At 39.7% G+C, this 27,525-nt stretch overlaps 2 protein-coding genes across 3 annotated transcripts; one reads left to right on the top strand and one right to left on the bottom strand.

Annotated features, from left to right (window-relative positions):
* Positions 1-1,789: 1,789 nt before the first annotated feature.
* Positions 1,790-6,396, bottom strand: NSA2 (NSA2 ribosome biogenesis factor). The gene is made up of 6 exons (XM_082497163.1): positions 6,247-6,396; positions 5,779-5,966; positions 4,533-4,683; positions 4,128-4,307; positions 2,737-2,929; positions 1,790-2,079 (listed from the first exon to the last, which is right to left on the bottom strand). The coding sequence occupies exons 1-6, from the start codon at positions 6,247-6,249 to the stop codon at positions 2,012-2,014; spliced, it is 783 nt and encodes a 260-aa protein (XP_082353289.1). The 5' UTR covers positions 6,250-6,396; the 3' UTR covers positions 1,790-2,011.
* Positions 6,397-7,094: 698 nt separating this feature from the next.
* Positions 7,095-27,513, top strand: GFM2 (GTP dependent ribosome recycling factor mitochondrial 2). 2 transcript variants are annotated; one of them, XM_082497491.1, is made up of 22 exons: positions 7,095-7,161; positions 7,278-7,345; positions 7,436-7,525; positions 8,092-8,176; positions 9,938-9,983; positions 10,960-11,057; positions 12,088-12,213; positions 12,610-12,698; positions 13,859-13,947; positions 14,193-14,253; positions 14,350-14,535; positions 17,371-17,451; positions 18,143-18,291; positions 18,814-18,954; positions 19,036-19,135; positions 19,962-20,151; positions 23,215-23,291; positions 23,775-23,913; positions 24,056-24,241; positions 25,687-25,802; positions 25,962-26,144; positions 26,596-27,513. In XM_082497491.1, exons 3-22 carry the CDS (start codon positions 7,463-7,465, stop codon positions 26,722-26,724), a joined length of 2,334 nt encoding a protein of 777 aa, XP_082353617.1. In that variant the 5' UTR covers positions 7,095-7,161; positions 7,278-7,345; positions 7,436-7,462; the 3' UTR covers positions 26,725-27,513. The 2 variants fall into 2 exon arrangements, 1 of the variants encoding a protein (XP_082353617.1); XR_014270193.1 differs by lacking the exons at positions 23,215-23,291; positions 25,687-25,802; positions 25,962-26,144; positions 26,596-27,513 and having other exon boundaries at positions 7,140-7,345; positions 24,056-24,194.
* Positions 27,514-27,525: the final 12 nt, after the last annotated feature.

The following is a 27,525-nucleotide window of genomic DNA, read 5'->3' as shown; positions in this document are numbered from 1 at the left end:
CTAAGTTAAACATAGCAACAAATAGGTCTGTTTCAGCTTCTCTGCTTTAAGTATCCATTCTAAAAAAATTATTTCCAAGAGGATACACTTCTAAATTTATTTTCACAAATGTGGTGTTAGATATTTTCTAAACTAGTGATACCCTGTTTATAAATCTTATGAAAGATGTGTTGCTGTTCTGAGTATGCTACTTAAGTCTTGTTACAGTGTTTTTCCTTTTTTAGTGCTGTCTTGGCTGCTTTTGAAATGTTTTGAAGTAGTAATTAAACTTATATTTTGTGATTATTTTTTTTATTGGTTTTCAGTATTTGAGTTTTCTGCTATAGAGGAGGCATGTTTTAAAGTGGTTCAGTTCACTAGAACTAAGCTCAAAAATGATTAATCCAAAAATCTTTATTGATTAAAACAATTTCCTGTACTTAATTAGCTTATGCTTATAAAAAAATCCTATAAAAAAAGCTGCAGAATAGGCTGCTCTGAATGTTACAGCTGTTTATACCAACTATGCAAGATAATGTAAACTTAGCAGTATATAACGTAGTTATTAACGTAGTTAATGTAGTAGACAAGCCAACTAGAAACGCTGTAACGCACTCCCTACATTGTGATATATTAAAATGTCTTAAGTACAATCGTGTTATTCAGCCAACAAATCATGTATTTATAGCACAAAATGTAGTAATGTTCTTGAGACAGCTGTAGAAAATTAAAGTATTCTGTCCATGTTATTTGTTAATGTGCAGTAAAGGGTAAAGCAACAAGAACTTAAATGGAGGCTTATCTGTTTTGACAAAATGCCCTCTCTCCAAGCAAACGACTTGCAGGCTTGTGACCCTCTTTTAGTTTCAAATCACTACACAAAAATCATAGTAACATATTGAGTCTAGACTAGGGTGATGTGTTAAACTAACAAAATAGCCCGTAAGAGGAGAAGACTTTGGTATAGTTAAAGTACTGCCTCTTAGTGCAGATAGCATAAGAGAAGTTAGAAAGCTGGCCCAAAAGCAGGTAGCTTGACTTCCTGGCTAGAATTCCAGATCTTGAAACATGATCTGTTTACCACCAAATTCTTGACTGGAAGATTACTGATGCAGTTATACGTAGCATCACTGAAAGCTTCCAGTTTAGAAGTAGCTTTTGTTTCTTCTATTTTGAGGATGCAAGCTAAATATAGATTGATCAGTTGATGCTTGTGGCCTTTAGGTTTTTTTGAGCGTTGCTTAAAGCCACCAAAATAGCTACAAGGGGTTGTATCAGGGTTGTCACACCATTTTCAAATTTCACACCTTAAACCCCTTACAACTTCATAAATTTAAACTTCTGAAACTGTCTCCTCTTGCCTGGAACTACTACAGTGGTACACCCTGTAGCCCTTATTCTTTCCATTAATGCAGTCATAGAGGCAAAGGGGAGAAAGACATGAGGTAATGGGGGCGGGGGGGAGAAATGGCTGCCCTTCTAGTTATTTTCCCCTCCTGCTGCTAATGTGTTCTCAAGCCCATGCTTCTGTAGGCACAAGTATCAAACTAAGTGACTGTTTCATTTCTGATGTCAGTCTGCAATAAGACTTAGCTGCATTATTCCAGCTCTTCTGCTTTCCCAGAAGCAGAATACAACTTAGTATGTTCATCTGTACCTTTAGCTATTACAGTAGGCCATCATGCGAGACAGTGGCTGTATTTCCCATCACTAGGAATGTGAACTGAATTAAGTATTTACAAGATACATCTAAGCCAGGAAACTGCTGCTGTAAAAACACTAAGATGGTTTTGATCAAATCCATACCATGTTAGCAAAACATGAAAATTGAGTCATTTTATTTGGACAATGTTGCAGCTGAGCAAACACAAATACAAAAACCCGAACAGTTGTTTCTGGCATGTTTAAATTCCTCACCATCTTGTGGGGTCAGTGTTCTTGAATGGTTGAAGGTTCCAAAGATCTTGCAAGCTTGTTGAAACTGCACTGATTTTGCAGGAGCCCACGTCCAACGCTTAGTATCAAACACAATTTAAACAAGTAGAACTGCATTAATGCAGCCATCGTTTTCTGGATTGTTTGTTACTTGTGCATATTTCCCTAAAGAAAAAAGGGAATTAAATGTCTACAAAAGCTTTAAGTAGATTTTTCTATGTTTGCAAGTTCAATACACAAGTCTTTAAAGCATAGGGAATTCCTGTTCAAAAACTGAAATGCATTTTGAAATCTAAATCTACCTTCTGCTGAGCTGCAAACTTAGGTTCTCTTAAATATTTTATTCAGGCTGTTTTTTATAAGTGGATCATTTAGAATTCTAGGTAGATCTAAAAAAAAAAAAAAATCATAAGTTCTGCTATTGTCCAAGTCAACCTCTCTGTTAAAAGTCAGCCTGATCCTATGAAGACAGTTCTACATAGGACTACCACTGAAAAGATAATACAATTCTTCATAGTTCACGTGGTTAGGTCTTTATAGACTTGCAGCATTTGCCTAATGTGAGACACAGGCAAGCCAGTCAACTCTTTGTTCTGAACTTCACCTAATTTGATTTTGAAAGCATGAACAGAAAGCCTAAGATTAAAACTTAAAAGTTTCCATTTTTAGAACTGCCTCATAGTTGCTTCTGCTGCAGCCCAAACCTAATATTTAACAATGGATTAATTATGACTATAGGATGTGATCTTAACAGTACATCAAGCAATGAAGACTTAAAACTTTTTAAAGTAGTTCTGCAGTATAGCTAGTTTAACTACTTACCCCAGATAACTTTGCCCCCTTGTGTGACAAGGCCAAGCTCACTTACGTTGACCTCAATGACGGTACCCTTGGTAATTACGCCCAGTGTTGTATACAAAGGAGAAGAAGGATTCTTTTTTACACCGAGTATAGGTAGGCAAAAAGTAGCTTTAAGTTCAGGATGTGTCACATGTGCCTTCTTGAAACGTAAGCCCTGTTGCACAAGGAGTGTTAGAATGAGTTAGTATTTCCTTTAAGCCCTCATGACTAATCTAGTTTTAACACTTTCAGCATTTTTGTCCTCAGCTTTACATGTTTTGAGAGACTGAGAAGAAACAAACAACTTAGAATACAGAATGCTATCTGCCTACTATAAAATGCCACATTTGTTTAAAAACCTGATTAATGATAAGATAAAGCTTTCCATGTGTATTTTCAAGACGTCAATTTTTAATAGTAGTACAAGAATAATACTCTCTACCTCAGATGGCTTCTGCTCCATGAAGAAATGAGGCATTTATTATAACACAGTGTTTAAGAATTACTGGTTTTTAAGACTTGAAATTTTTCCTTTTTCCTTGTAAAACTGAAAAACCTTTCCCATATTGTAAAATATTAAATAGCCATCTCTTATAGCACTTCGTCTAGCGACCTGTGCTTTGTAAAGGGTACTTTACCATTAAGTACCATAAACTTTTCTGTGTCAATAAAAAAATCTATCCAAGGCTTATGTGTAAGATGACCATCCAGTCATGAGTAATGAGGTACCAGTAATGAGGTATGATCCAACAGGCAGCCTGCATAGTGATTCTGTTGATTCCTGTAATAAAACAGGAACAGGTATTTATAGAAAAAATACACTGTCTTAGTGAATCTAGTTTTTCCTCCTGTGCACTGCCAGGCTGCTAGAGCCCAGGCACTGGTCCTGCAGCTGTGTAAGAACTGTTGAGAAAGGAGGCACAACACTTCCCCTGCATACGGTCACGACTGTGCTTCAAGCTTTCTTAACAAGACAGGAGGGAGTTCTGGAGTCCTAGAACAGAGTTGGCCTCTGCAGCTGACAGAATCACAGCAGCTTGAAAAAGAAGCCTCCAACTTTAAAAGCTATTCAAACTGCCTCTGCTAAAGACCTTCCCATGCTAATTTGACAGCTTGTAGCTTTAACTTACTGGCATCATCTGCGTTAATGGAAGTAAGAGCAGAGATATTTCAACACAGACTTCGACTGCAGGGGCACCTCCCCACCCTCAGGCTACTCGAAGTTTAGATTTCTGCAGGGAAACTAATAGGAATCTTCTACATCAGTAGTAAACAAGTGCATTATCATAGAATATATTCTTCGCCACAGGAACTCAAAGCAGTAAGTCAAAAGAATTATTACTTAAACATTCTTTAAGGCTGAAGAACATTACCATTGGTCGAATGAATCGCTCGTATTTAGGAGGCTTCCTAGTAAAGCCATCTCCAACAAAACAAACTTTTGTAACCATTCTCTTCCAGGCCTTCTTCTTTCTCTTTCCTGTACGAATCACTTTTAAAACTTCTGTTTCTCCTTGTGCACGGACCTTTGGCACAGGAACCTCCCATTTCCCCTGGAAGGAAAAAAAAAAAAAGTCAGTAGTCTTACATGCCGCATTGCTAAATGAAAAGGGATAACCAAAGCATAAAATAAAATTTCCCTAAAGCATAGTGGGAGACCATACTTTTTATACAACTAAACTATCATAACTACTTATTTTAATTAGCATTTAAAGTTATGAAAATTTGTCATTGTCACAAGTAATTATAAGTATCTGAATTTCAATACAGTTACTTACGGCTTTTTCTTTTCTTTTCTGCTTGATCATGTTAGAGAGAACCTTAGCCCGGGACTGCCCCTCTCTGTCCAGCAGGTATGCAGGTACAGCTCCTTTAGGTGTTTTTTCATCATTCTTTTGCTTTGTATTTCTCTTTTCATGCATTTTAATGCTGCAAGGAAAGAAAACCAATAGTAAGAGTAGAAGGGAAAAAAAAAAAGGCTCTTTGTTAGATATATCCTTTTAACTTAGATTGTGTCTGCTCAAAATTTTAATTTAAGAGATCCTTGTAAACAAGTACATACTTATATTTAAGGAATAATTCTAAATAATTTCCAAGGTAACCTAGTAATCTCACTTAATGTAACAACTGACAGACTGACAGACAAGCGTAACAGCTCGTCAATTCCCATCATGACAGGAACACAAGACACACATATTACTAAGGAATTTCTGAGTGACTTAAAACAAGCAGCCAAGCACTTTTGAGAGATAGTAGCCTTCCTCTCTGACAAAAAATAACATAATATTACTCTTCTGAGATTTGACGGCAATGCTTACAAATCTGAGGAACGTGTCTGTGGGGTTTTGTTTTATTTTTGAGGCCATTTGGGGGGGGGGGGGGGGGGGGGAGGAAAGACCCACAAGCTAGTTAATAAACCAAATACTTTTAGAAGTAGCAGAGTAAAATAACTATCTACACTGGCAAAACAACCAAAAGAACATGGTAGATAAAATTCATTAGCAACAAAGAATATTGTTAACAGCTTTGATTTCAACTTCTGAACAACAGAAAATTTTCAGGAAAATGCTTTTGTTTATCTGTGCTTGATATTGTAATTTACCCTGGAAGACAAACCTCATGTTCTGCACAAACACTGCATGTTAATGTACTTTTTCTACTAACGCTATTTAGAAAATGCCTGCTGCCTCTTGCCACACTAATACAGCAGTTGATGTAAAAGCCCTAAGTACATGCATTCATATTTTTCTCATCATTACGTTAGTCACTGCTATTGCTAATTAACACTTATCTTAAGGAACGCTTTTAGGAGCAGGATAGTTAACACGCATGGAGAAGACCGGACACCAGAAATGCCTTCACAGTGGCAAAACCCACTTTCCCCTACAACCTGGGCGCTCCTTCAAAGCGTAACGCACGGCCCAAGCAGCAAATACTTCTTTTGTAAAGCTACTAACGCCCTGTCCCATCCCTCAAACGCCAGGATGACTGGACGGCGCCAGAGAAGCGGCGGCGGGTACTCACGTCTTCTTCATCTGTATCTTCTCAGCGTGCCGCTGCTTGTGGTAGAGCTTGGCCTTCAGCCCGATCATCTTCTTGGCCTTCCGCGACCGCTCGTGAGCCTCGCGGCCCTCCTTCTTCCTCCTCTTCTCGTGGTAGTCCAGGCGGTAGCCATAGCGCTTGCGGTGCAGCTCGATGTACTCGTTCTGCGGCTGTAGGCCGGGAGCGGGGGGGACAAAGCAGCGCGGTGAGCGGGTACCGCCGGCCGAGGAACGGGCGGGCCGGGGCCGGTGCTGCGCCCTCACCCGGGCCCAGCGCCGCTGGGACACGCGGCGGGGGCCCGAGCAGGCCGCGGCCCGGCGGCACCCTCAGCGCGGGGCGGCACGGACTGCTCAGCGGCCGTCACCCCAACCTCCCTCCCTCCCTCCCTCCCTCCCTCCCTCCCGTCCGCGTCCCCATCCCTGTCCCCGGTCCGATCGCCCCGGCTCCCACCATGGCGGCGGCCCCACAGCAACTCTCCGCACTTCGCCGAACTCTCCGCCGCGCAGCCGCCTCCTCCGCCGCGAAAAGGGCGGGTGCGGCGAGAAACGGCACCGGCTAGAAACGCTGCCCCGCTGCGCTTTGGTTCCTCCTGGGGGGGAGGCGGCGCTCCGCGCCCCCCCAGGCCTACATCCCCGGCTTGGCGGGGCCGAAAAGAGAGGAAAAACGGAGGGAAAAAGGTCGGAGCGCTGTTTTTGTCCCCTGGATCTGTGAGGTGGGGGCGGAACGGCAGGAGGGCGGCTCGGTGGCGCGGGAGGGGGAAGAAGGAGTGCACCTTCCGGCGGCATGGCGGCTGTCCCGGCGGCGACCCGGCCCGCGGCGCAAGCCCGGCCCTGGGCTCGTTAAAGCTCTCCGCCCGGCAGGCGCAGGTAGCGCGGGGGCCGGTGGCTTGTAACACGGTGGGCAGGGCAGCCTCGGTTGGCAAAGCGGCTGTCTGGGTCTCTGGCGGGGCGGGACTGGGTTGGGCGGCCCACCAGCACCGGGCAGTGTGAGGGGACCCCGCCGCCCTGCGCTTCTAAGGGTGGCGGCGGCAGTAGAGGACGGGTGTGCGGCTGGGAGGGTGTGGGGGGGTGGAAATGACCCCGTGTGCAAATTTTCTTCCCAAACACGAACGGTACTCACTGGAGCTGGACACTGGTGTCTTCTTAAGTGAGCAGTAGCCAGCTAGGAAGGCATTTGAAGCTTCTGGGCTCGGGCTCTGTGTCGCAGTGGTTTGGGCGATGCTTAAAAATCTTGTAGTGTGTCATATTTTCTGTTATTTTTGTCCCAAATACATACTTTTCTCAGCCTACTCTCTCCTCCTTCAAGATCAGAAGAGCTGTTTACACTTCACTGGTCGGTAATCGGTGCTCTAGAGCTTCTCTGAGTGTGAGTGTAAACTCTGATGTTAGTTTTTCTGCTTTACTGCTTGCAAATTCCTTTGAGAAGTATGTTTAGCGTTTGTGGGCACACATTTATGCTGCATATTTGCATTATTTTTGCAGATCTGACACCGATTTAACCTGCAAAGCAGTAACTTGAAAACTAGTAACCTGATCTAACTTCAAAAACAGTTAAGTTTCTCGATTGATTTATGTGAAAGTCATATAGTTACCTGCTTGCTGTCATAAATGTGTTGTACAATGTTTACTTATCTTGGCAGGGAGCGGTTTTAGAGACAGGATCCAGAATGCTGAGAATCACAAGGAAGTTTTCAGTGAATGCATTGAAATTACCCAGTTTGTGCAATGAGGTAAACTTTTTACCAAATTTTGAGGCTTCCTCTGTGAGCAAAAGAAATACTTGGGTTACTCTGATTAAACACTTTAAGTTGGGGTTTTTTTTGTGTTTCCTTTAATAATTGATATCCAAACAGAATGCGTAATTTCACGTTAAAATTTGGCTTCTTATAAGTCTGAATGTGGAAGTTGAATTTGTAATTTTTCTGTAAACTTTTTTAATTATCTGTGATTTTGATTACCTAACAGTTGTCACTGTTAAATTCATATTATTTATACAAAGAATTAGACTTATTTAAAATATTGTGGCTACCAACAACATGGTTTGGTGCTAGCATAGACTTTTACTGGAATTCCCAAATAATTCTGGGATCAGACTTGGTTTAAACCTTGGTGCTACCATCTTCATGCTTCTGCTTCCAAATAGCTGGTATTTGAAGCATATATAAATATTTAGTAACAGTATCAGTTCCTGTAGATATTTTGTTTGAGTTTAGTTTTCTACAACTAGTAAAAATTTAGCTACAAAGTAATTATTTATAATGATAAATATTGTATAAGATTTTTTTTTTCTTTTAAGCATGTGCATTTCAGAAAGACAAAATTCAGAGTCATAAGTGTGACACAGCAAAACTGCAGTTTACGAAACTACAGTTCTCCACCAGGTATAAGTTTAAATTTTTTCTTAATCATATGGATTACTCTAAAAATGAGTAAGAATGCTTTCTGATATGTGTTTTATTGTATTCTTTTGGCCATTATTTATAGAATTTGGTGTATTAAGCGCAAACAGAGCAGTTAAAAGGTTCAGGGACTGAGAAGAAGTGTTTTGTATTGCTGCTCTTTTCTCAGTAGGTGTATGGTATAAAGCCCTTAGAAAATAAGAGAAAGAAAAGGTACACGTGTATAGGAAGTCGGGTCAGTTGTTAAGTGTCCAGTTGCCTGAAGTATTAATTGGTTATCGAGTAACTGATGATATCCAGGATGTTGGACAAGGGGAGAAAGACAGAAATCAGATTAAAGAAGTTTTAAGTTATCATTAGTGTATTTTCTTTGCAGACTCAGGATAAAAGAGAGTAAAAAGAATAAGATACTTCAAAGCCAAAACTTAAATTAGAAGGAAATTTTCCTGGTCTTTGAATAACTGCACTGAGATTGAATGGAAATCAGTTGATATAAGGTAGTGTTGGGAGTCAGGGCCGCTTTTTCTACATCAAGATGGAGATGGGAAGAAAATACTGGTAACTGGTGGGTAATCAACTTCTTTTTAATAAAAAGAAAAAAAAATGGATGCAGTACTGTGTATCTTAGCAAAAGTCTGTAACCTGCAGTTGTGTACCTCAAAAGAAGACTTACTCTTTGCACAGTCTCTGTTGCTACGTATTGCTGTTTCTGTGTAGTTGTCTGTGCAATGTCCTTGCTGTCTCCTGTATTTATCCTGGTTTTGCTGTGCTGAATACCTCAGCATGTGGCATGGAGGCAGAGCTTCATTCCATACACGAGAAGAGAAGCAAGAAATCTCAAACATACTAATGTGTTGTTTTGTGGGTTATCTTAGAAACTGGAGGGAAAAAGACAGTGTTAGTTGGTGTTTTTATTTGGGTTGGTGGATGTTCGTGAATTTCCAGCCTGCTGCCTTGCTTCAGTCTTTGTCCTCATTGAGACATTAACCTATAAGATGCCTCATTACTGCCCCTCTGGTAAGAGGGGTGATCTGTAGGTGGTTAAGGAATGTTAGTTTAAATATTGTTGAATTCTGTTTGGTCTATCAAAGATAAACTAAAGTACTAGGAAAGTGAGTTCCTGAGACACAATTTAAATGGCTTGAGTAACTGAATTATGGATTAGTTTCATAAAAATTTAGCTTGGCAGCTTATTTTCCAACTAAATAGGGTGTGAGAGAGGAAATGTCTTTCAAGAAAATATGCATTTAAAACTCCTCAGTCCGATGTTTTCTTAACCTAGCTCAGTCTGCATTTTCTCTGAGAATTATGCTGTCTAGCTTCAGCATTTAAAGGAGAAATGACTTTTGAAATTTGTTGTCCAAGAGCAAGTTCAGATGAATGTCAACACTACAGTTGTCTTGAACTTTTTGCTATTGCTTCTACAGAGTAAGATTTTACTGTGCTGATGATACTTTTCCATGTTCACTTCTTCCTCTTGTTTTTAAATTACAGCTGCTTTGAAGAGTTTATCTTTTTTTTTTTTTTGAGAGAGAGAGAGATTTATTAAAAATTAAGTAGATATCTTTAGAAATTTGAGGTTGTAGAGATTATAGATTGTCATGAGTTGTGGCTCCAAATCTTTTTTTTTTTTTTAGTAAGTTTTTTAGGATTTTTCTCAAATATATTTAATTCTGTTAGAATCTATCGTTTCTACATTGGGATCAATCTTACAGATTGTTGGTTTGTTTTGTTTGTCTCCAGGAGATGTTAAGTCTCTGCGTTCTGTCATTAATCCTGATATATCCAGGTATGTCATGCTAGCTTATTTTTCAGAGGTAACTGGCAGCCAGAGCAATGGATGTGATAAAAAGTCAAGGGTTGTTGCTATGCCAGTCACATCCATAGTTCATGTGCATGTTCTAAATTAAAGTCAGAACTTCCTCAGTTTTACCCATCTGACACTTCTATATAGAATGGTTGTTGGTGTCGAGGAGGTCTTGGACTCTCTCTTGTTTACATCATCAGAACCCAAACTGGGCTTTTAGGGAAGCTCCAAATCCATGGTAGAGAAGGAATATCTTGGCAGCCAGACCACTGCTGTGGGCAGGGCTGTATCCTTTGCATCTATGGGAGCGCTCAGCTGTGTTAGATGAGGGCCTTAGTAACAAGGGCAAGGGAATTAGGGGCTGAGCTGCCAAAGAAATAGCTTGGGGCTGAAGTTCTCTTGGAAGACTACTTCTGTCCTGAGGGTAAATTCAGTGAATTTGGTGAATATGGGGGCTGAGCACAAGCCTGTGATGCGCAGAGCTAGTGAAGCAGTTTTGGAAGCTACTGGCAAGGTACTTCAGAAAGGAAGAGTTGGCTGAACAGAATCAAGGACAACTTCATGGGTACTTGGATGCTGTATTTGGGGCGTAAAGGGTATATATGCGATGGATTGTTTCAGGCACCAGAGGTTAGGGATTGGGATTGATGAGAGGGTGGAGAGCCTGTTTCTGTCTGGAGGGGGGCAGTTGGTTAAGGTGAGGCCAAGAAGTGTCCTTCCCGTGAAGTGAAGTGTGGAAACCTGTTCCAAAACTCTTGAGTACTGCTTATCTGATGAAAATCCACCATTTCAATACTAATGTACTTCAGTATCAGAATGTATCTGTATCAGATACACAACAGGGGAAAAATGTTATTCATCTGTTATGTTGTTCTCAATATTAATTGCTTATACAAGTAACAATATCACTGAATAAAAAAAAATACCTCAATAAAAGCAATGTTTTTGCTTTATGCAGAATCCGAAACATTGGCATTATGGCCCACATTGATGCAGGAAAAACTACAACAACAGAGAGAATGCTGTATTATTCTGGATACATAAGAACACTTGGAGGTTAGAAATACTTTTTGTATTTCAGTAGGTTTGAGAGATTTAATAGTATACAATAACATGCAATGCAGTTGGAAGTTTCTGCTGGAATACTTAGCATAGAAGCCAGTTGTTCCAAAGTTGTTCTGCAATATAACGAAATTTTAACGCACATTCCATTACGTTCTAAGGCAGTTCTACTTTGAGAAATCATAGGTTTGTATTTTTCTTTTAATTTTAGTGTATTTATTTGTTTAATATTTAATTAGAGGTTCTCCTTGTTTTACTTGTTGCTCATTGGCTGTTGTGGTAAAGCTGTTTCTTCAGTTCTCTTTTGACCTGTAAAGAAACCAGATTAATAAAAAGTAACCATTTCTTTTGAAATCCATAGCACAGGAAGAATTCCTTGCTTCAACTCTCATGGAATTCTTCCAAGATTCAAAGGGTCACAGCAGTCTTCATTTGTGCTGCCTTTTAACCTTTTAAATTTAATTCCCTGTTCTCTGCTGAGTATGAGAATGGTAGAAGATGTTAGGCTTGTGGAGTGGTTGAACTTGGTGGCCTGCTTGTTTAAAAATATGGAACTGCTTCTCTTTTTATTAAAAATTAAAAAAACAAACCACAAGCAAAAACCCAACCTCTTACTTGTTTGTTTTGTTATTTTTTTAAACTTACTTAATTATCTTTTAATCACTAAATTTTTAAATGTCAGTCACATTCCATACAATGAGTGCAGCCAGGTTTTTTAAAACTTGTTTGTTTGTGATTTTGGACTTTGCTTTAGTTTTTAGGTTTCTCATGGTGTTACTAGGATTAAGAACAACAAAAGGGTGGTTGGAATTGCTTGTCTTTGACTTACAGAGCATTTTTTCCATGGAAAGGGAACTTGGGTAAATTAGCTGACATTATCATTTTCTGAAAAAGGCTAGTTTTCATAGTTTATACATATATAAAAGAAACATTATTTCCAAATCTCTTAGCATCTGTATTCCAAGACAATTTCAGCTTTTGAATTATTTACCTACCCAGCTGTAGTCCTGCTCTCTGTTCACAGATGTTGATGATGGGGACACAGTGACAGATTTTATGGTACAGGAGCGAGAACGTGGTATTACTATTCAGTCTGCTGCTGTTACGTTTGACTGGAAGGACTACAGAATCAATCTAATTGACACCCCAGGTACTACGCTTTAGCAGCACTCATTATTAGGGGAGAGTACAAGGTGGGGTGTTGTAGAACACAAGTCTTGGTTTTAAATATGGTGCAATATTTAGTTGGTTTAATTGTGGCAGTAAAAAGGCCTATACTGACCTCTGTTCAGCTTTGGCTGATTATTGTTTGCCAGTGCCTAATCTAGCTTGTTTAAACTGAGCTCAGATGTTTCTACACTAAATTGCTCTCAGTTCTGGGTTCGCAATGTAACAATCTTTTGTATTTCAAGGACTGGTGGGTGTATTTCTCTGCAAGTGAAGACAAGGTTGTCTTGACACGATTTAAAAAAAAAATAAATTGTAATGACCTGTTGACGTTGCCTGTTTGATTTATGGTGGTGTAAAAGGAAGATTATTTTTTTAGGTCATGTGGACTTTACAGTGGAAGTTGAGCGTTGCTTGAGAGTCCTGGATGGAGCTGTAGCAGTGTTTGATGCTTCAGCTGGTGTCGAGGTAAAAGTAACTGGTAGATTTATTATTATTTTTTTTTTGTCTAATGACTGAAATCAGGTTGAAATAATAATAATGATAGTACAGAGATTCTGCTCTGTGTTATCTCTTTTGATGCTTAGCATGCAGGAATTTCCATGGTAATAAGGGACAAATAAGTGGGATTCCCATTAAAGTCTGAGGCTTTTTTTTGTTGTTTTGTTGCTGTCCTTTACAAACATTGATTGAGGTGAATGCTTCTGGCTAGCTCTACCGCTGGAAAGAAATTAATAGCTGTTCATTTCTCATTTTCAGTTTTCATGTAGAAAATTACTAATTTTCAGCCAGAATTTCTCCCTCCCTGATGGCCTATTTGACATAACCTTTGGGTCATAGTGCAGAAAGGGCGGAGGCAGGCTGGAACTTGACTTTATAGCATGAGATGTTTAAGTAGTTCAGTCTTGTAGAAGAGTCACATGTTGTGAAATCACTGTGTTCTGTGGGACATATCTTTTCATAGATGAGGGATCACAGAACTCTTGATCAGTGTGAGTCACATTATTTAACTTGCTGTTGTAAAGCATTTAGGTACTTTGGTATATGAACCTGAACTGAGTAACAAAACAATTAGATCTTCCTGTGGTTTGTTTTTTTTTTTTTCTAAACTGTGTAGGAAATGCTTGCTTTATTTCCATGTATTGGTAAGAGACTACTTTTGAATCTGAACTGATTTTCATATATACCTGTTTTAACTTTCAAATAAAAATGCAATCATGAATGTTTCAGCAGTACACAAATTACTAGAAAAACCACAGTAATTTTTAGTGGTGTACATGTAGCCACAGAAATGCTTGCCTGTGTGTGCTTAAGTATCTTGGCAATAAAGTCTTAAGTCTCTACTGAGTTTTTTTTTCCACCTATATCACCTGTAATGCTTAGTTTCTTTCCGTGTTCCCTTGCCCATATGCCTATGTGCCCTTAGTGAAGGACAGGGATTGATGGCAGCTGAGAGGAGAGATGCGACAAAGCTGCTTGTGCTGTTGATCTGCGCTGCTCGATACAGAATTGGTGCAACACATTCAGTACAGTTTCCTTCTGTACTCTGAACTTGATCCCTCAGTGGTGTTGGCGAGCGTATAGTTTGGCTGTCAGCACTAATGTTTCCCTTTTGTCTTTTGCTTTAGGCCCAAACTCTGACAGTGTGGAGACAAGCGAACAAACATCAGATACCACGGATTTGCTTTTTGAACAAGATGGACAAGAACAGGGCAAGGTATTTAGACAGTTATTTTGATTGTTGCTAAAAACCTTGTAAGAAAATGTATCTAATCAAGTTTAACTTTTTCTGTTAAGCGTACAGTAAACCAATTATGTTAATACTTACTATATAGATCTTTGATTATGCACATGCATATTCTGTAATTTTAGGAGTGATTTTTGCCGTAAATAAGGAATGGTGAACCTATTTTACTATATCATTACGTTTTGTGTAACTTAGCATCTGTTGTTTTAATATAGTTTTACATATGCTGTTGAGAGTATCAAACAAAAGTTGAAGACGAAACCGTTGCTTTTACAGGTAAGCTGAGAAATTAAATGTTTATTTGCTTTGTTTCAAATGGAACTCCTTTTTTAATTTTTTGCAGCTGTCTAAAATCTCCGCTCTGTTTGCCAGTTGCCCATTGGGGAAGCCAAGACCTTCAGAGGACTGGTTGATGTTGTGACTAAGGAACAAATAATTTGGAAACCTACTTCTGATTTGGATGATGGAAAAAATTTTGAGCAAAAGCCGCTGCTGGAAGCTGATGATCCCAGCCTGTTCCAAGAAGTCCAGGATGCCAGAAATGCCTTAATAGAACAAGTAAAGTTTTAAAGTAAATACATAATATATTTAAAACGGTTATTTGGAACAGTGGAAAAAACAGGCTGAAAAAGACTGCTGGAGGTGTCTGGTGCAGTGACCCGATGACCTCAGCATTAGATCAGGTTGCTCAGGCCAGTCGAGTTTTCAAGTCTCTAAGGATGGTGATTAGTCTGCCTAGGCAGCCTGTCCCAGTGCTTGATCATCCTTGTAGTCAAACATTATTTCTTTTTGTCCAGTGGGAATTTACCATGTTGCAGCCTGTGACAGCGCCACTTGTCCTTTCCTTGTGTATCTCTGAGAAGAATTTGTCTGTGTTTTCCCTTAAGTCGTCCCACCACCACCATTTCAAGTAGTAAGAGCATTTGCATCCTGCCTTAGCCTCTCCCAAGTTATACAAACCCATCTCTCTGTGCCTTCAGCTGCACTCCAACCACCTCAATGGTTTTCCACTGGACTTCGCACAGTTTGTCAGTCTCTCTTGTGCTGGGGAACCTAAAAATAGACAGTGTATTAGATGCAGCTTCACAAGTGCAGTGTAGAGGGTACTAACCACTTGCCCCAGTCCACTGGCTGCCTGGTATCCTGTTACCCTTTGTCACTAGAAGGGGACACTACTGATTCATGCTCACTTGTCCAACAGGACCCTCAGGTTGACTTCTGCAGAGCCATTTCCTAGCTAGTTGATCCGCACTCTGTATCAGTGCATGGATTTGTTCTGTCCCAGGTGCAAGATGCTGCATTTGTCCTTGTTGAACTAATTTCAGATTGTCTTCACTTCTTTTCCATCTGTCAAAGATGCTTAATGCTCATTGGAGATGTTAATGCGTGATGGCAAAACGTGCTGAATACGGAGAGTTGGGTTCCCTGGCTGTACAGTATGTGTAAAATGAAAAATACTCCTTGCTTTAAAATAGGGAATGGAAGAAATCAGACACTAAATTTAGTATTCAGTTGGCTAACATGGCATCTTTTACTTTCTTAGATGCCAAACGGTACTTGGTATATTCACATGAGGTCTGGCAGATGTGACCCAGAACCTGCAGCATATCCATACCCTTCTGGAGTAGCAGCTCGAAGCTGGATGGGAGGTTGCAGGCTGGTCAAAATGGCACTCAATACTGTATTAGAGGCAGCTGGATCCCACCGTAAATCTTGTTCCAGATCCATTCAGAAAGTCCTGGGAGAGATGAGAAAAGAACAGTATAAATATTTTTTTAACATAGATTGTCATACTGTGAAGCTAAGAAAGAGAATGGAAATGTTATCTGCTTGATACCAGGTTTTGCACAGTTGACAGTTTAGAAGGGGTGAGAATGGAAGAATTAATGGAAGTAAAAGAAAAATTTCCCTGTTGAGCAGTGCAGAAGTTTTGAAATAATGTGTCCAGAGTGTTTCTCTTCTCCCGTCAACTGCCATTTTAAGGTCTTACGTTACTTTGAGTAATTTAGATAATGATATTGGAAGATTTGGTTGTACTTGAGAGACTCTAAGCAAGTCTTTTCTCCAACTAAAGAGGTGGTTTTTTATTACATTTGATTTGGTTATATACAACTTTAAAGTGTAGTAGTGATTACTTTTGAATGCATACTTTTGGAAGTGAAATTTGTGAGGTTAACAACTACGTTTAGCTCAGGTGTCGATCCATTTTGAGGAGGGGCTGCCCTCCATACAACTTTGAGTAACACTGTGCAAGTGCATAAACAGACAATGCCAAGCTTTCAGTTTCCTTTGAAACATCAGAATTGGACAGATTGATTTTTATATTGCTCTGAGTTCAGTAAAACACATACACAATCTGGTCTTCAAAATTTCCTGGTTTTAAATGGGGGTGTTATTTTTCAGCCTCTTATCTTAAGAAATATATTGTCAGATAGAAAGCTTTGCAAGAACAGTGTTGGTTGTTTTTTTTTCTTTGGTTTCTGGGCCCTTCCTGAAGCAGGTAGGAGTGGACCAGTAGTGTGATAATTGAGATAATTTCGTGTTTGTAAAATATTTTTTTTATATGGTTTCTATCCTATTAAAGCTCCTTGTCAGAAACACGGTAAAATTTAGTAGTTTGAATACCAGCCATCTTGCACACTTCATTTCACTTAATTAAATGAACGCTTTCCTTTATGTCTCATGTTTTAACTATCAGCTTGATTAGACTTGTAATTGCTTATCAATGATTCATATCAGTATTTGTTCAATTGCTGTTGTAGCCACTAGAGGGGGCAAAGTGCTTTCTTCCACGGAGGGTGGCCTGGGTCTGTGACAGTGCAAGGGTGTATGTAAGACAAGGCTTAAAGAGCAGTTAAATTATTTGTTAAGCTAAGTGGTACAATTTGAAAACACAGATGAGCTCTTGGACCTACAAGCCTTTGACATGAAGAAGGTTAAAATGCCTTGAAGGCTTGTCTTTTTTTTTTTTTTTTTTTTTTCCCAGCTGTACATCTGTTGGTTTGCAAAGGTTATTTGCAGCTTACTTCAGACTTTGCCTTGTTAGCAGATCTGAAATAAAATGCATTCAGTTATACCCTTTATGGCTGTCACTGCACGGCTGCAGGGTTTTTCAGTTTCAGGGAGAAGTGCAAGCATTCTCTCTCCTGCTGATGTTTTGCCTGACAGCAGCTTTACAAGTTGATTTCCCGCCCCCCCCCCCCCCCCCCCCCCCCCCATGTCCTTTCTTGAAACGTTCATTTCCATAATTCTCTGTGGTTTGGGTTTATGATCTCTGATGTCTTTAAAGGCTCTTTTCCTGCTCTGTTTAGCTATATATTCTAAATAATGAGGATTTGTGACTTGTCTGTGAAACTACTATATGCCAAATAATAAAGAACTATTCTGTTGAAGGTTGCAGATCTGGATGATGAATTTGCTGAACTGGTTCTAGGAGAATATAGTGAACATTTTGACTTAATACCAGTTGACAAGGTAATATTTACATTTCATTATTTATAAACAAGTTTTTAGTAGCTGTTATTCTGTAGGGGTGGGTTTTTCTTCCTTGGCCTGATGTGCATTTTTTTTATCAATGACAACCAAAAAAATCACACCAGCTTTTGTAGTGAATTTACAGTACTGTGTATTTAGGGCAAAATATATTCAAGCTTAGTATGAATTTTATACAATAGTGCATCAACTATTATTCTCAGACATGCTATGCACAATTTTAAAAGTAGGGTACCTTTGTTCAGGAAGGTTCGTTTTTTGCTTTTTTTTTCTTGAAAGTTACGCCGCTGCAAAAGAATTCAGGGCAAGGTGAATGGAATTTCCAGGTAGACTCAGTGCAGTTTGTGTCCGAGCTGCTGATTCTTACTTACAAAAGTAGCATCTCAACTGCTATGAATTGGTTGGATCTTCAGACACTGCGTGTTGGAGGTGGTGAGGTACAACATTCTGAACTAAAAGGACTGTTAGGAAAAAGAGCAAGAACAGCTGCAGATCTGCATGAAATGTTTAGAAATCTTAAAAGCAGTGTCTTCTGTTTTAGCATATAAACGTTTGGGTTTATGGAACGTACTTTTTAACTTTTGGGGATTTGTTAGCAATATCTGATAGATGAAATGCAAGTTAAGACTAAATTGTAGTTCATGTGTTAACAGAAAGTAATTATTTTTTGCAGTTACAGTCTGCTATCCGCAGAGTCACGCTAGCTCAGAAAGCGGTGCCTGTACTCTGTGGCAGCGCGCTGAAGAACAAAGGAGTGCAGCCATTACTGGATGCTGTTACTATGTACTTGCCTGCACCTAATGAGCGTTCATATGATTTTCTGTAAGTACAGCGAGAAAAGGAGGGTCAGGAAAAAGGAAAAATAAGTAGGAAAGCATAAAAGGAAAAATGTTAATAAAGCCTTCATATCTTTAAAAATGTTTACTCATTTTAGGTATTAAATAACAGTAAAGATGTATAGACATAAAAATACACTTGAGTACTAAACCTGCTTTGGTTGGTGCTACTGGAATTGTATGCGTTTATCTTCAGTTGTCAGACTTGTGCTTTAGAGTTCTAAAGTTTATTTTTGATTTGAGGATATTGCCATTTTACAAAATTAGGGTCTAGGGATCATCTTTAGTATTGGCTGAGTCACCTGACATCTTGCGTATCCTACTGGAGCTAGAACTGCTTAGGTTAATATTTTTTGGTATAAATTATGGTTATTTTTTTTTAAAATCTGCCCCTGTTAATACTACAAGGAGAAACATTGCTTCTTAAATGAGTGGAAATTTAGGTAAATGTGAGTTTGAGTGGATTAATCCTACAAGTACACTTTTTGTTGTGCTTTTTATTTTGCAGACAATGGTACAAGGATGACCTGTGTGCCCTAGCGTTTAAAGTTCTCCATGATAAATGTCGGGGACCACTAGTTTTCATTCGCGTTTACTCAGGCTCACTGAAACCTCAATCAGCTATATATAATATTAACAAAAGTTGCACGTGAGTAAGATAGAGGTGTGGTTTAGTGTAGCATTGGAATGTCTGTTAAAGTCCTGAGTAATACAAAAATTTAATTTTCAGGGAGAGAATGAGCCGGCTGCTCCTGCCTTTTGCTGATCAGCAAATTGAAATACCGTCACTAATGCCTGGCAACATTGCCCTTACTGTTGGGTTAAAACAGGTAATGGAAAATACTGATTCTGTAAGGGAGTTTGTTTCACTAGTGTGCTTTCCGCTTTTATGGTATTGTATCTCAGATGTGTTCTTGATTATTGTGACGTATGTAAACTTGCTTTATTTGAAGAACGTGTACGTGTACTTCCTCCTAAAATGAAATATTACAAGGTATATATGTCAGTTATTGACCTGGGAGATGCAGTGCTGATTACATGGAAAGGACTGAAAACTGAAGCTGTATTTTAGAAGGGTTCTGAGCTTGTATTTATATTGCAACTCTTAAAATACAATGTAATGCTGTGGAAAGACCTCCTATGGGGAAGGAGAGCAGTGTTCCCAATAAGTACCCAACAGCATAAGTTTAACTACAAGTTCAAATAAGTTTTTGTTTCATGCTTCCTTCTATTAGTTTACTAATTCATTGTTTTGCTGTCTGAACAGGCTGCATAGATCTCATTTGCACAGGTTTTCTAAAACGTAACCAACTTTGGCATGCATAAGCAAATTTTCATTTACCAATGCTGGTTTTTGTGGCTTTATATCTTGACTGGTAAGTTAGATTGAAAATGCAGTGAGCTGGACAAAGAAATGTTAGTCTAAATTTGAGCACAGTTTTTCCTCTTCCAGATCATTTTAGTTAGTTGAAGAGAGAAGTTACAGTAATTGTTTATAAATAAGTAAATAAGTGGGTTTTAGCACACGTAGTTATGAGGAAGAGAAGTGGTCAGGGTTTGTGGTTTTGTTTTTTCTGTGGTGGGTTTTGTTTGTTTTTTCATATCCCCTTCTTTCCCTCTCCTGTGTCTTTTGTGTCACTGGGTTTTGCTCTGTAGAGTGGAACTGGAGATACCATAGTGTCATCAAAGGCTTCAGCAGTAGCTGCAGCACGCCGGGCTGGAAGGGTTGCTGCGGGAGAGAAGTCGTCTACTGGTGATGTCGGGAGCCTTCTGCTGGCAGGCGTTGAGATTCCTGACCCTGTCTTCTTCTGTACAATTGAACCTCCTTCAATGGCCAAACAACAAGGTGTGATGTAGAATAAGAATATCATGAGATATTCTACAAATGAGATAGTCAAGCGTAACCATATTCTCATATGTAAGGAACAATGCTCATCACCAATCCATGCACACCTGGTTGACGTGAGTGAGTTGCACAAGTTTATCAAGCAGTGATCTAATAAGGACCTTTTTGGTGTTTTGCACAAAATTTATATTTTAGATTGTGGTTGTCAGTGTCCTTTGCTATTACTACATCAAGCAGCACTAGTAGTAGTACTTTTCTAGTTGTTGCATCTAGAAGAGTAGTACTTCTTAATTTTGAAAGAAGGGATGGAGGCACTTTCATTTCCTACTGTCATGCTTAGTTTTGCAGCAGTCACGCTGGTGTGCTGTATGCGGTATCCTAAGTGCAACCAACCTTGAAATGTGGTTTTCTTTCAGTCAGCACTCGCAGTTTTACTCTATGGTGTAAAGTCTTCACTTCGCAAGACTTTGATGTGTCTAGTTAGGGTTCACCCATGCAGTGTGAACTGTAATCTTACTGCCTTCCCAAGAATCTGTACCAGAGAACTTGGTTCCATTTGACTCTATTTGACTTTATTGGATGCAGGGGGAAACATAGTGACAAAGGACGAGAAAGAGGCTGAGGTACGTAATGCCTTCTTTGCCTCAGTCTTTAATAGTAAGACCAGTTGTTCACTGGGTCCCCAGCCCCCCGAGCTGGAAGACGGGGACAAGGTGCCAAATGAAGCCCCCATAATCCAAGGGGAAATGGTTAGTGACCTACTACAGCACTTAGACACACACAGGAAGCTGTATGGGATCCACCTCAAGGGTACTGAGGAAGCTGGTGGAAGTGCTCACCAAGCCACTTTCCATCATTTATCAGCAGTCCTGGCTAACTGGGGAGGTCCCTGTTTACTGGAGGTTAGCAAATGTGGCACCCACCTACAAAAAGGCTGTCAGGAGGGTTGGAGGAACAACAGGCCTGTCAGCCTGACCTTGGTGCTGGGGAAGGTTATGGTGCAGATCATCTTGAGTACCAGCACATGGCACGTACAGGACAACCAGGTGATCAGGCCCAGCCAGCATGGGTTTATGAAAGGCAGGTCCTGCTTGACTAACCTGCTCTCCTTCTATGACAAGGTGACATGCTTAATGGATGAGGAAAGGGCAGTGGATGTTGTCTACCTAGACTTCAGTAAAGGCTTTGACACCATTTTCCACAGCATTTTCCTGGAGAAACCTCATGGCTGGGACAGCTGTACTCTTCACTGGGTAAAAAACTGGCTGGATGGCGAGGCCCAAAGAACTGTGGTGAATCCAGTTGGTGGCCGGTGACAAATAGTGTTCCCCAGGGCTCAGTACTGGTGCCAGTTTTGTTTAATATCTTTATCAATGACCTGGATGAGGGGGTTGAATGCACCCTAAGTAAGTCTGCAGATGACACCAAGTTGGGTGGGAGTGTTGATCTGCTTGAGGGTAGGTAGGGTCTGCAAAAGGATCTGGACAGGCTGGATAGATGGGCTGAGGCCAATAGTATGAGGTTCAACAAGGCCAAGTGCCGGGTCCTGCACTTGGGTCACAACAACCCTATGCAGCGCTACACGCCTGGGGAAGCATAGCTTGAAAGCTGCCCAGAGGAAAAGGACCTGGGAGCGTTGGTTGCCAGCCAGCTGAAAATGAGCCAGCAGTGTGCCCAGGTGGCCCAGAAGGCCAATAGCGCCCTGGCTTGTATGAGTAATAGTGTGGCCAGCAGGACTAGGGGAGTGATTGTCCCCCTGTACTTGGCACTGGTGAGGCCCCACATCAAGTACTGTGTTCAGTTTTGGGCCCCTCACTACAAGAAAGACATTGAGGTGCTGGAGCGTGTCGAGAGAAGAGCAATGAAGCTGGTGAAGGGTCTTGAGCACAAGTCTTGTGAGGAACAGCTGAAGGAACTGGGGTTGTTTAGCCTGGAGAAAACGAGGCTGAGGGGAAACCTTATTGTTATCTACAGCTACCTGAAAGGAGATTGTAGCAAGGTGGTGGTTGTTCTCTTCTCCCAAGTAACAGACTATAGGACAAGAGGAAGTGGCCTTAAGTTGTACCAGGTGAGGTTTAGGATGGATATTAGGAAAAAATTCATCACAGAAAGGGTTATTAAGCATTGGAACAAGCTGCCCAGGGAAGTGGCTGAGTCGCCATCCTTGGAGATACTTAAAAGATGTGTAGAAGTGGTGCTTAAGAACATGGTTTAGTGGTGAACTTGGCAGTGCTAAGTTAACAGTTGGACTTGATGATCTTAAAGGTCTTTTCTAACTAAAATGATTCTATGACTCTTTGGAAACAGTTACCTTCAACTCTGTATCTTCATTCCAACAAAACTGAGCTTGGTTGGGGGTGGAGGAGAGGAAGGACAAGTGCCAGTGCAGTATGATGGAAAGGAGTGAGGTGGAAGACAGGTGTGGAGAAATATATCTTTGGGCTGAGCCACTGGGTTGCAAAGTGTGCCTGGGTTTGGGGGGTTTGGATGTTTTGTTTTATGGGGGGTGTTTTGGTTTGGGTTGGGTTTTTTTGTGGGTGTATTTTATTTTTTTCAGACTGTGAAGTAGATAAATACATCTCAGCTGTGAGTTTATCATTCTGTAGCTGCTGTACTCAGCAGTTAAGATAATGAATGGGGAATCAGCAAAATGTGCATTTGAACTTTTTCATGTTGAATTAATCTTGAAATATTTAGGTGAATCATATACAAGTTAGTTGACAATTTTTCATGTCTGTAAAAAGGTAGCAGTACTTTTTGACTTGATGAACCACTTAAAGGTCCATTCTGTCTTCATAGAAGTACAAAACATAACTCTGAAAATAGTATTTTTAATAATTAAATTAAAGCAGTCTGTAGCATGCAGTTAATTTGCTGGAGAGAATCAGAAGTTGCAAGTTAATTGTAATTTGAGTTGACTGCCAAAATCTGTACTTCTCTAGGGTCCTTTTGATTCCTTCTGAGAATGATTTGACCTTATGAGGAAAGTGATGTTTAGACATTCATTGTGATTCTCAAATTACTGAAGTCTCTTGAGATATAATGTTTGATATTTATGTACAGACTTGGATAACGCATTGAGCTGCCTTCAGCGTGAAGATCCAAGTTTAAAAGTGAAGCTAGATCCTGATACAGGACAAGTAAGATGAATCTTCTGTTGCTCACCTTATAGCCAAGCTTTATTTTAGAACTGTCAAGACCACCCTTCATTTAGTTCCTTTGCATATTGAGGTTTTCTTGAATAAGAAGTACTCTCTAAATGTTCATATCATATATGTACAATGGAACCTTGTACACTTGCGCTTTACAGAGTAGCGGAAGTCATCCTGTGCTCTGCACGTTTTTGACAGTTCTGTATTTTTAAAAGTTTGAATTACATAGTCTTTAAGATAATGTAAGATGATCTTTTTTATAGTGGTTACAGTAGTGGTACAGAGTGGCCTCTCACTTATATGGTGTTTATGTCAGATGACCTAATGCAGTCCTGTTTTCTCTCTAGGCTACTTAGAGCTTGAAATATTTCTGAGAGACTATTAAGAGCATGCAAGTCCTTGCTTAAACAGCTCGTATTAAAACCTGAGTTTTACATGTTTTTCCTCTTTTCTCTTAACTCTTCTTGATAGACTATTCTTTGTGGCATGGGAGAACTACACATAGAGATCATTCATGACCGAATCAAACGTGAATATGGAATTGAGACTTATTTGGGACCTCTTCAAGTAGCATACAGAGAAACCATCCTAAATGCTGCCCAAGCTACAGGTGAAATGAGTGAATGGAAAGACCATCTTGTTTCTGGTTTTGTAGCTTGATTTACTTTAAATGATCTTCTGAGTAACTTTCAGATTAATTTTATGTATTAGGTTTTTTCCAAATAGTGGTTTTGTCTTTTTTTTCCCTGCAGATACATTGGACAAAACAGTAGGAGATAAACGACACTTTGTAACTGCAGAGTTAGAAGTGAGGCCCAGGTTAGGGGAGAGAGCAATGACAAAACCCATCATCAAGTACGCTGCCAGTGTCATTGAAGTGCTACCCAAAGAACTCCAAGAAGCTATAGAAAATGGAGTCACAAATTCATGCATTCAAGGTAAAGGAAGTGCTATGACAGCTATACTGCTCTAATGTTTCTGTAAGAAACTATTTAATATGTTTCTGGAAGTAAAGACTCCTTGGTAGCTTGAAAGCTAAAAGCTAGTACACATTAACATTAGATGCAAAGGAAAATTCTGAAATTTCCCTTATGACAAAAATTGCCAAACACTCCTTTTCCTATGCCAGGAATGGAAGTCAGCATGCCTTTCGTTTTTAACATTAATTTCTTCTCAGTCACTCAACAGTGAGCTTGGGGTTCTTTTGGTTTGTTTTTTAAACGCCTTATCTCTTATACCAGATTACTTGATGACATCATGTAAACCACAGTGATGTGACAAGGGGATTCGGAGGCCAGCATGTATATACCACACTTCTATTAGAGTGACTATTATGTTTTTATTTTAAAATATGTTAAATCCATTAAAGTATACAATAACAAGCCTTACCTAATTGCAAAGCATAGGCTTTCTGAAGGACTAAAACTGTCCTTTACGTTTGATTAAAAATAGGAAGTATTGAATAATTTGTGGCCAAAGAAGTCTCCCTTCCAGTAAAATTAACAGGCAGTGCATTGATGAGAATTACCCTGGAAGCAACAGCATGAGGTGTTTTTTCCATGTTGCTTAGTTGAGTTGGAAAGCATCTCTCATCTCTGGCTGTGGAATGAGTCTTGACTGTGTGCTTTCTTCATACTTATTGAAGGCACTTCAGAACTGTGCTGTCTCTAGCCTAAAATTCATGGCATTCAGTGTTTTTTTTTTTTTTTTCTTTTAAAAAAAAAAAATAGACCTGGCCATGTTCTCTTTCTCTGTAGGAAAAAAGCTATGTGTTTTTTCTCATGTAAGGTTCAGGCTCCCATCCAGTCTAATACAGTTTTTGGTCTGATTGAGAGTCCTGTGTTGGAGGGAGGTAACCCAGCCAAGACACTCTGTGGCTCATTGCTCATGGAACTGAGTTAACCATGTAGTTTTGGTAGTGGGTTAGTCTCAGGCTTTTATGTGATCACATTTTGTTGAAAAGGAAAATACAGAAGATATTCTGGTTTCTGGTTAAACAAAAGGTTTCACTGATTTTTCAAATGAGGCGTTGTTTCAATAGACAAGCTCTAGATATCGTGTATTAAAAAAGAACTTCATTTTTGGGAAGTGTGGAAGAGCACACTCAGGAACTTCTGGCTCTGAAAATTATCTGTGCTTTTGGTAAAGCGAGTAAGGAAAGTATGACTCTGCCAAAAGAGACAAAGGAATGCAAAGCTATCTAATGACAAAATGAGGAACAAAACCAGTAGTCATGCCCTTTGGGGGAGGAAGGGGAAGGAGAAGGGAAAGAGGAAAGTGAGAAGCTCCAAATTAATCCTGAAACTTTTTTTGCATGTGTCTTAATGTTCTGAAAAACAAATATGCTTTTTTCTTTTTCTCCTTTTTTAATTTTTTTTCCTAGGACCCTTGCTTGGATTCCCAGTTCAGGATATAGATGTGACAGTGCAATCACTGATGGTGCATCCTGACACCTCCCACACAATGATATCAGCTTGTGTCTCCCGTTGCATGCAAAAGGTACAGTGAAACTGGTAAGCTGTTGTAGAACACAGCAGCATGATAATCCTACTGGGAAAATATATGTATATCAGTATCTGGTAGTTGTTCTTCTCTGAAAGTATAATGCTCTCACTGGGGACTTAATAGTCAACATAACTCCCCTTCCGTTCCATGTAGGCGTTGAAAAAAGCTGGTATACAAATACTGGAGCCCTTGATGAACCTAGAGATCACAGTAAGTGAAGATCATCTCAGTGCAGCACTCGCTGACCTTGCACAGCGGAGAGGTAGTATTCAGGAAATCCAGAGTCGTCAAGATAACAGAGTTGTGGTTGCTGCTGTTCCACTAGCAGAAACGATGGTATGTGATTATCTTATTAATGGTAAAATGCAAATCTGATTTTTTTGATATGCTTAAAAATAATTAGGCTTCAGTTCACTTTTCCTGTTGTTATGGATGAATAAACTTGGAATGGATGTTTTTTACTGTATTTTAATTATTGAAGGTCTGAAGCAAGTTCCCACAAATCTAATAGTGGTTTTGTGCCTGATTCAGATTGTTAAACCAGCATGTTTTCAACTGTAAGTCAGAGAAGTAGTAAATACTACTAAAACAGGTTTTACAGAGAATAGTTTTTATAAAAGTATATTACTAGGTTGACTTATGCATGTATTACACTTTTAATAGAGTAATATTAAACAATTAACTTACTAATATGTTGCAGTATACTTCTGACTCTCTCTCCCTGTGACTTAAGCAGCTTATATTCCCTTTATCCTAAATTGAGTGATGTCTTCTCCATTTTGTCCAGGGCTACTCAACAGTTTTGCGCTCTCTAACGTCAGGCACAGCAACCTTCACTTTGGAGCTCGCCAGTTACCAAGCCCTGAACAGTCAAGAGCAAAATGCGCTGCTTCAGAGGAGGATGGGGTTGGTGTGATTGCTTTACTCTGTAGGACAATAAAGATGTTTTCTATCCCCCTGATACATATTGTCAGGAGGCTGTTTATGTACACCAGTATGTTCTTCTGGGACTAGCTGCTTGTGGTAAATGATGAATTAGGAGCTGTATGAGCAGATGGTGCTTTTAACTGTCCAAGGGAAGGTTCAAGAGACTGTGTTTTTCTGGCACAGCCTTGTAATTGCAAAGCAGCTGAACCAGAGATGCAGCCACAATGTGCTGCTTGCAACTTCTTATCTTGCAGATATCTGCTCTGAGAACTGATATAAATGAGCACTAAGGGCCATTAAGACTGTTTCTTACTTCAATAAGTAAAGTTTGTGAAGTTTATGTCTATAAATGAAATAACTTTACAGTTTTTGCAGTCTGTATCTTCATTTGTTTTCAGCTGAATAAAAGAATATGGTTAATAAGTGTGTTGAATTGTACAATGGTAAGTATTACTTCCTGTATTGTTAGAAACCGGTTTGAACCAGAGTTCAGAACTGGCTGTAACTTCTACCCGAGTTTGCTTTAGCAAGTAAGAAGAATGGATACTTCTGCAAATTGAGGAGGATCTGTGCAAAAAATACAAGAAAGGCATAGTTCTCCCAGGACAGTGACGCCTGCCCACCACCTTGGAGTATGTTGAGGGAGGATTTTTTTTTTGACCTTCAGGAATGAGTGATTTAAGCTGTAATGGTTTTGGTTTGCTATGTGTTACAAGTCAGTTCTTATTTGCAAATTGGTTACATAGAAAAGTGGCAAATGATAAAATACTCTGAAATAAGACACTATTTA

Source organism: Vanellus vanellus (genome assembly GCF_965231255.1).
Source record: "Vanellus vanellus genome assembly, chromosome: Z".
NCBI classification, from domain to species: domain Eukaryota; kingdom Metazoa; phylum Chordata; class Aves; order Charadriiformes; family Charadriidae; genus Vanellus; species Vanellus vanellus.
Note: the sequence above shows the minus strand (reverse complement) of the source record. Positions and strands in the feature narration are given on the sequence as shown.